General features: G+C 32.8%; 1 protein-coding gene across 1 annotated transcript; it reads right to left on the bottom strand.

Annotated features, from left to right (window-relative positions):
- Nucleotides 1-4,070: 4,070 nt before the first annotated feature.
- On the bottom strand, nt 4,071-7,855 carry LOC142625958 (uncharacterized). The gene is made up of 2 exons (XM_075799718.1): nt 6,951-7,855; nt 4,071-4,355 (listed from the first exon to the last, which is right to left on the bottom strand). Exons 1-2 carry the CDS (start codon nt 7,765-7,767, stop codon nt 4,252-4,254), a joined length of 921 nt encoding a protein of 306 aa, XP_075655833.1. The 5' UTR covers nt 7,768-7,855; the 3' UTR covers nt 4,071-4,251.
- Between the last annotated feature and the right edge of the window lie 1,661 nt (nt 7,856-9,516).

The raw sequence follows: 9,516 nt of genomic DNA, 5'->3' as shown, positions 1-9,516 counted from the left end.
ACAAATGTCAATATCAAATTTCGCCTACATCAAAATAAAATTTCTATATAAAAAATTCATTGGCGTCCTAACACATAACAATTATTATCGAACAAAAAACATAAGTTCATTATATATATATATATATATAACAAACCATACAATTACCTTTAAACACATGCCAATGATTGATAAGTATATTTTTTATTTCAAATAATGTACATTATGACTCATAATTAAATGTTTAATATTTCATAGTCTTGTTTAAGATTAAAGAATACCACCACACACCGTTGACGCCATGTTCACTCCATAAATATAAGTATTTGTGAAGTGTGGGGAGCAAAGGCCAAGGTTTAAATTTCTAAGAAAGAGCTTCACACACATATACACATTAGGCTAAAGTGGAGTTTCTATCTTATATAAAATAAAATAAAACAAAAAAGGATTAAAGAATGATTAAAATCATCTACAACTATATGAGTAACTCTAATGTGAAGTTCTTAAAATTTTATTCATTAATTTAAATCCACACAATTAGTGGATTGAATTTTGCTATGCCATGAAAAATTTCAACATGTACAAAAATAGTGCTAGTTAATATTGGTTTTAAGTATTCCTCTTAAAAACATAGCAATTTTCAATCTACTTACTTCCCAATGATATACTGGAACTATCCTACAAACTCAATAGGCATTTTACAAGACCCTTTTAACAATATGGTGTGCGGTAGTGGTTGCAATTTCTTACACTGGCTCTGACAAGGGTGAAATCTTAACGTTAATTTTAGTATTACAAAAAAGATTAAGATAGATTAAGATGTTAAATGAGAATAATGACTTCAATCATAAGTGTAATAGTGGGCCATTGATGATATAAAAGTAAGCTATGATTGCAACACTAATAATCTAATACTAATAAGTTGTAACGTTATAGACTGATTTTGAAAGAGTTTTGCAAAAGGATTAAAGAGGATGGGGGATTTGAATTCAAATGTTTGCTTATGGGTCCAGCATAGGAAAAGAACGCAGCGCATTTGTCCAGCAAAACTGGGAAAGAGCAATTGTAAAGATTAGAAAGTATAGAATAGCAATTCAATTTGATGATAATTAAAGAGTGGAGCAAGTGGGACATAGAGAAAAGTTAGTGGAATCTCGGACTGAAAGAAAAACAAAATCATCGAGTACAAAAATTGTGGAAGTAAATAAGCTGACAGTTTCAACTTACTTTAACACTAACATTTGGCAGAGATCATTATTATAAAGTCTAACTAAAATGAAAGGCATTAGGCTCCGTTAATCTTTTGCTTTTTCTGCTGAATTGCATTAATTTTTGGCATCTACCTTCCACAAGAATCCCTAATGTTGTATTCATCGGCTTGACAAAAAAAGATATTAAAGATGGACTTTTTTTCATTACAAGTAAAATAGAGAAGATCTTTGAGGATTACCATTCATAGGCGGAGGCTCTAAACAAAGTAACTCACAACTAAATGTCATATGGTTGTAGTGCAAAGATTTGCAAACAATTAAGCATAGTTTAAAAAGGAATCCAAAGGATATCATAGTATGTGAATTATTCAATGCAATCGGTGTATTACATCATCTTCACACATATAAGTGTATCTCATACATGAGATTCATACTTATATGAGAAGAGATGTAGTATTTCGAGTGTATCAAATAATTTCTCCCAATTTAGGCTAATCAATCATGACATGACTGTCATTTGACATTTAGAAGTTGGAATATATCTTCTTGGTGCACATTACCCTTACAGGTCTTATCTATGCCCTCAAAACTAATACATGGTGGTAACAAACAGTTATGGTCTTAATTAGCATAGATAAGCCAATTAGCCAAAGCCACAAAGCTATATACATCATATGGAAATTGTTTATATACATGATTAGGATTTTCTAGAATTCTTAGGGTAAGTTTATCATAGAGTTTCCAAAATCTTACATATTTTGAACTAAGTGAATTGTAATTGTCATATTTTTTAAGGGTTAGACTCAAATTACACCTAATGTAATTTTAAGTAATGTTACACCACCTAATAATTTGTTATAGAATTCATATTTTGAAATTCTCTCATTTGAATTACATATTTTATATTTTCTTAACATTTATGTCAATTTTCATGTCAATTTGTTATTTACCATTCGAAAACTCATATTTTATGCATTATTTTAAACTACAAAAATTTGAATTTAAAAAATTGATCGATGACATGACTATTAATATCTTATCACTTTGAAATTTTGCTAGCATGGAGAATATACGAAAATAATATAATCTAATGGTAAATTTGTCATAATTAACGTTCAATTAAAAAATATTAAATGGTGCAATATTGCTTAAAGTTATACTAAGTGTAACTTAAATCTAACTCATTTTTTAATGTTTAAATAAATACCAAAACAATGATAGTCGTGCTTTTAATTACAAGATTAATAGAAAAGATTTTTTAAAAAATCTATGGTGGAGTATCCTAAGAATTCTAAAGGATCTTAATTCGTGATCACCATCGATCAATAAAGAAATATAACCATGTAGTTTCACGAAAATTGTAGTTTCAGTATGACACTCCTAAATAAGTGACCGTTTACATAATTTAAATCAAAGAACTACTGATCCATTTAATAAAAAGAGAAGTATAAGATGCAGGACGTTTCATTCTTGATATATTCTGATTGCTGCTTATAAGATGTTTTCTGTTTCTTTTTTCCTTTCAAAAAAATATTGAACTGAAAATGGTTTTAAAAAACCCTTTAAAAAAAAAGTCCCTTAAATTCGTGAAGGCTAATTTTATGACAAAGAATTTACAAGAATCATCACGACTATGATTTTTAATTCTTGAATCATCACTACTGTATCATTGCATGTGTCCACATGAATAAGATGAACTATTGCTATTTGATAAACCAAATAGTTTATTAAAAAAAAAAAAAACTATTGCTATTTAAAATCTAGCTGTTATTGATTATCAAAACAAAACAAAACAAAAAAAATCTAACCGTTATTGTTTATTGACTTTATTCTGTTGAAGTCTACTACTTTTAACTTACTAGAGAGTTTTTTTTTTTGAGAAGCAACTCACTAGAGAGTTAACGCTTCAAAGTCTACTGCTCAGAATTGAAGCAAAAAAGCTACGTGGGTCATGGGTGGCAGTGATAGGATTGGGATCCGGGTGCCGCGCAATTCACTCAATCCTCTCACAACTTTTTTTACTTTTACCTTTACTTTTTTACCTTTACTCATTTTTTATATTTAATGGATACCAATTGCATCAGGTGCAAGTATTGCACCTGATCTTAATCCAGTAGTGATATGTTTAGTTCAAGAAAAAATTTACATAGATGTGACAAAAGTATATATGTAGTGTTCAAGTTTCAATACTGATGAAGTATGAAATCAGTGGGCTATGCTTTAGAGTTTAGACTTGTACGATTGAAGACCTGAACAAAAGAGAAAACACTATTTGAGTGCATCGGTGTGAGCCAAGTAACCTCTAATGGTTAAGTCAGAATTCCCTCAAGTCAGAATTCCCTCAAGATCTCCATAAATTCTCTAAGTGCAAGAGTTGGATAATTTCTCATGTATTTTTGATTTGATGAAGTCGGAGAGTGGTTCTCCTTATTTTGTGTCATTCTTCTCATGGGAGACGTGGGCTTAGTGGAGTGAGTGAGAGTGAATTCCAAAACCGATGAATGTAGCTAAAAATGACGGAGTGTTAGACATAAAATTACTATGGACAATGTCATTACTTACGCAATGGCTCATTTTTATTCTCCATCAAATACAATTTTTATCTTCTTTTTTTTTTCCCGTGTAAACCAATACAATTTTTCTATAAGTTAATAACTCATTTTTGTTCCATTGCTTGAATATGGTGATAAAGATTGATCATTTATATGATTCAAATATTCTTTTCTCGAGTACAATCTTTATAATCGAGAAAACTTCTGCAGCCCAAATTTCAACACAGTAATGACATGTTGGTGACGAGTTTCTCCCACAAATTAAGTTCCCAGCCTTGTATGAGAAAGAGAAAGTGAAACAACATAAAAATGCATGTACAAATTGAGTAGGCGGAAGTCATAGTAAACTCATGAGAATTCCCTTCTGGTAGCTACCTTTGCTATTTGAAAAGAATGCAAAACCCAAGCAAAGCATTTTCTCAACAGGTCCATAAAGATATTACAAATTGTTTGCTCCCAAGACCAACGCTCTCTCCCCCAACCCAAAAACAAATAACAGGGAGACATCATTATAAATTCATGCACAGAAATGTCCCCAGAATCAAAACAAATGCTTGGAATAATAACATTGGAGCATGACTGTGTCCGATATCATCTGTAACACTGCCTGCAGCTGAAATACAAAATGTTGACAAATTAACCAATAATCATAATAGGGTCATATTGAGAAATAATAAATATTCAATTATGAACTGTAATACATATTTATCTAAAAAAAATAAACAAACTTTTCAAAAATTCATTATTTTGCAATACAAAATCGCTATGGTTTACGGTTGTGTGTGTTTTTGTTTTTTTATATTATTATTGTACACAGTATTGACTTTATTTTTTAAGAAAAAATATATAAAAATATTATTTAACAAAATATAGAATAACCTTAACTTGTACCCTTAATCACTTAGTACAAGTGTACAACCTAAAAACTATTTGGATTTGGTATGGGGAGCTTGCATGGACAGGTACTAAGCACAAAGGTAGAGGATTGCAAAGGAAAATTGGCAAGTTAGCTTGGGCTGCAACTATACTATCTACCACATTTGGGATAGACAGGAATGTACAGTCCGGAGAAACTAATATGTTGAAAGCTAGTATGCTTAATCTAAGATGTACAATGTCTACTAGTAAGATAGCTAGGAATTATATTAAGAAAAACAATGCATTCTGCAATCACTTATGGCCTGTTTGGGAGTTTAGAGAAGGAGGAGAGTAGAGGGGAGTAGAGGGAAGGGGAGTAGTGGGGAGGAGAAAAGAGGAGAATGATTACCCTCCACCTTGTTTGGATGTTTTTATAATTAGTAAGGGGGAAGGGAGTAATTAGCCCTTCCCCTTGTTTTTAACATTGTAATTTTATAAATATAATAAGGGTAAATTAGGTAATTTACTTTATCAATAATTTTATGTGCTCTACTCTCCCTCCAAATCTCTCCAATTTGGGGGAATTAAAAATGAGGGGGTTGGAAGTAATTGAAACCCCTTCAAACTCCTCCAAATCCCTCCCTCTCCTTCCTTAAAAAACTCTCAAACAAGGTAATTGAATTACTCCCCTTCCCTCTACTCTACTCCCCCTCTTTTTTTAAACATCCAAACAGGCCATTATGGTCCGTTTGGATTAAGAGGGAGGGAAAAGGAGTAGAGTAGGGTAGATTTGACAAAAAATTAGCCTATTTTTAGTCAACTATATTATACTCCCCTCTACTTTTCCTTTTTCCTCCTTCAATCCAAATAGGCCCTTAATAATAATAATAAACTATTTAGTTGAGTTTTTTCTTTCAAAAGGTTCCAAGAGCACTCACCGCATTCTCTACTAGAATTCGATTAAAAACAATGTGTTATGCAGTACTTGGAGAATACCTTTCTCTGTTTATATTTTTATATATATATATATATATATATATATATATATATAACTAATCGAATTGAGATGTTTGTCAAAATAAAAGACAAATGGTTAAATTCATAGTTTGAAACTTTACTCTGTACAACTACTTTAAATTTCACTTTTTTTAGTACAACTTTTTCAAACTATCTCTTTTTAAAAATCTGAAAAAAAAAAAAAGTTGTACCAAATTTGCACTAATGGTCCGTTTGGATAGAACTTATTGCTGAAAACTGAAAACACTGTAGCAAAATAATTTTAAAATGTGTGAATAGTACCGCGTGACCCATTTTTAATGAAAAAGTGGCTGAAAAGTGAAATTTGTGGGTCCGTGCACAGTGCACGGATGCACTGTTCACGGACGACTGGTCAACATCTGCGGCTTGAAAAAAAAAAAAAAAAAAAAAAAGCTTGAAACGCAAAACGCAAAACTCAGCCTTGAATCCAAACGCCCTCTAAATGTAGAGTATGAATAATACTATAGCCACAGATTATTTTACATTTTTACAAACTATTGATATGACAAATTCTTACTAGTGTTATTCATTGACATCATTTTTATTTACCAATAACTATTCACCACATTAGCAATTTGTAAAAAAATTTGTGGCTTTAACATTTTTCATACACTAAATATTAGAGTAGGTGGTCTCTTTGTTATGTGCAAGTGCAATCAATAACTTTGTTTGGATGAAATTCTTGTTCATAATAATAATAATTTTAAAAAATGACAATTATATGTTTACATTATACTATCTATATAAAATTTGCAAAAAGTGAACAATACTGTATATATTTTTATGAAAGTGTACAATGTTGTACACATTTATCTAGAAATATTGTAAATCTTATTAGAGTAGGTGGTCTCTTTGTCATATGCAAGTGCAATAAGAGAAATGTTAAAAACACATACTTTTGCATAACTTTGGTCACAACTCGCCACATGGCGAGATATGATTCGTTGAAGTGTATCCCCACATTGCCCACTAACACACTCTAACCAATCACAACTCGACATATAGTGAGTTGTGACATAAAATTGTGCAAAAGTATGTGTCTCTGGCATTTCTCAGTGCAATAAATACTTTCATTTGAATGAAACTCTTGTTCATAATAATAACAATTTAAGAAAATGATGATTATATATTTACATTGTACTATCAATATAAAATTTGCAAAAAGTATATAATATTATACACATTTGCATAAAAGTGTACAATACTATACACATTTGTTTAAAAGTAACGTGAACTTATGTAAACTAAGAATTTTTCTTAAAGAAAAAACTAATTTTTTTTTTTTCTTTCAAAAAGTTCCAACAGGCCTTACCACATTCTCTAGTAGCATTCATAGAAGTTGAGCAAAGGCAGGAAAAGCCCACGGTCTCAGTATCAAACCCACAAGTGCCACCAGACCCTGCACACCTTTCACACCCAGTTTCCGCAACAGTGAACGAAAGCTTGATCCCATATACCCAATCCAAAGGTCCTATTCCCTTCAAATTATCACTATTAATCACCGTAGTATAATGCGTGCAATCCAAGATATTCATGCTCATGTACTTCACAGTATCATACCCAGTAAAACAACATGGCGGAGTACTATTAGTCAACAAATGGAACAATCTAAAAGCATTGCATGAACCATAAAGCTCGTCGCAAGAGTGACCCGAAAAGTTGAAACAAAGATTCTTGTAATGGTTAAGTACAGGAGAGTCAATGGAGCAATTGAGGAGTACAAAAATGGTGTCCGGTGAAGGAGGTATTATGACAGATTGAATGTCTGTCATAACAAAGTCGTGGTGAGGTTGTAGTATGGAACATGTAGACATTGCTGGGTCATAGACTACCATAGTTTTTTTGTCGTAGTCGATAGATTGGACTTTGTACACACCAGAAGGTGTTGTGAAGAACAAGTCAGTGGTGCAGTTAAACATGTGCCTGAACTGTGGTGCGCCGCAACCATCGTCGAGACCAAATGGGTACTTTATTGCGACGTTGCCACAGGAGGTACGGCAAGGGGAGAGAGTGAGAGTAGGGAGGATTTGAAGTTGTAATAATAGTAGTGTTAAGATTCGAAGCTTGAAGAATGGGGTATATGGTGTTACTGTAGATTGCATTTTGATGCAATTTTCTTTAATTTTCATGTAATGTAGGTAGGAGTGTAGTAGAACAAAGGAGCAAAACGAGTTCAATCTGATGAGTAGGTTAGTGACTTTGGCACCAGTGTGAGTGACTGTGAGTGTACAGAAAAGGTAGAATCAACAGGTCTCCGGAATTTACTCCATAATTGAAGACACTTTTTGACCGTTGGACAGGCTGGTGCTGGGATCCACAAGTGGAAAATTTGAGAAAAGTGATCAGATTTTACATTATTGATCGGATTTCATCGGGGCCTGTGACAAGCTTGCCATTTCTTTCAACTCAAAACAGGTTGGAGTGCAGGTTCCCAGGCTCTTTGACCCCATGAGGCTGAAAAAGAGCATCTCCACCTCTCCCATTTCAACTTTTAGCTTCGGTGGGATTTTTTTTTTTTTTTTGAGAGAGAAGAATAATCGCTTTGTTAGGAAAGGCTATCTAAGTATGCACTTGGACTTGCTTAAAAAATCAGTTTTATTCAGTTTTTTTGCTACTATTTATAGGTCTTATTGTACTTTTTAGTAGTATTCATAACCCTACTGTACTATTACAACTATCTTTTAAGGTTCTTTTGAAATTCGCTTATTTTGCTGAAACTAAAATTTTTTTGCTAAAAATACTGTAGATAAAGGTAAAAGTTAACTGAAATAGTACCGTGTGACTCATAAATAATATCAAAAAGTATAGTGACACCTATGAATAGTAGCAAAAATAAGCTGAATAGTAAAATAAGTTCGCAAAAATAATTTTGCCAAACGCACACTTAATTTTATCCACAGTACTTTCAACAAAAAATTTTCAATTTCAGCTAAATAAGTTGTTCCCAAACAGACACTAAATTAGTCTGCAATACAAAATGAATGTCTAGTAAAGCATCTTCCATCAAAACTAATAAACGAGGATTTAAAACTACTCATATAGCTAGAGAGTGAGCAGCTGAATTACAATGCCTACATGAGAAAGATTAAAACTTTGAAACTTTGAGGGAAGATATTTAACATCCTCTTCTAAGTGCCCGAACTGTGCCAAGGAGTGATTGTTACATCGAAGCGCATTGATAAGGATCTCACAATCCCCTTCAAGAGTGACCTTGTTTACTCCTACCTCCATTGCCAATTCTAGAGCTCTTCTTGCTGCTAAGGTCTCCACCTCTAGGACATTTGAGGGAAGATGTATCTGCTGTGATAAAGCTCCATCAAAATTAACCTTAAACCATGAAGTGTCAGGGGGTCTCCAACATGTTGTAGGTCTAACCGAGGATGGGGGAGCAGGATTTAGGTGATGGGAAAATTCTAGCACTCTCTCCATTGCTTGCTTCAAAACCTGACTCTCTCCACTCTGCTTGCTTCAAAACCTGCGATGGTAAAACTATTGCCTTGCTGAGTCAAAGATTGTTACATCTATTCCATAGAGACCAAGTTGTCATGGGAGATAGAGCAGCATCCCATTTTTCTAAAATAAGAAATTCCATAATGTCAAAGAAACTTGTGTAGTGCTCAATGTAGCTATGTTGGCATTTTGGATTTTCTTTCCAAAGCTCAGCCAGCTTCGGACATTTATATAAAGAGTGGAGTACGTCTTCTGGACCTGCTTTACACACATCACAAGTTCCATCAACAATCGCCTTTCTTCGAACCAGGTTTGTCTTTAACGGGAGAACATCTCAATATGCTTTCCAAATCAAATTTTTTACTTTGTCCGAGATGTCCAATTTCCAAATAGTCGGCCACAGTGGCTTCACAACTTCAGGATTTGAA

The sequence above is a fragment of the Castanea sativa genome, chromosome 2, assembly GCF_040712315.1.
Source record: "Castanea sativa cultivar Marrone di Chiusa Pesio chromosome 2, ASM4071231v1".
In the NCBI taxonomy this organism is placed as follows: domain Eukaryota; kingdom Viridiplantae; phylum Streptophyta; class Magnoliopsida; order Fagales; family Fagaceae; genus Castanea; species Castanea sativa.
This window is presented reverse-complemented; position numbering and strand designations above follow the sequence as displayed.

Bases quoted from the DNA above. Each gene is read 5' to 3' on its own strand.
- LOC142625958 (XM_075799718.1), bottom strand. From the start codon at position 7,767: ATGAAAATTAAAGAAAATTGCATCAAAATGCAATCTACAGTAACACCA. The intron at 4,356-6,950 runs GTAAGGCCTGTT...TTTGTATTTCAG, and splicing joins GAATGCTACTAGAGAATGTG to CTGCAGGCAGTGTTACAGAT.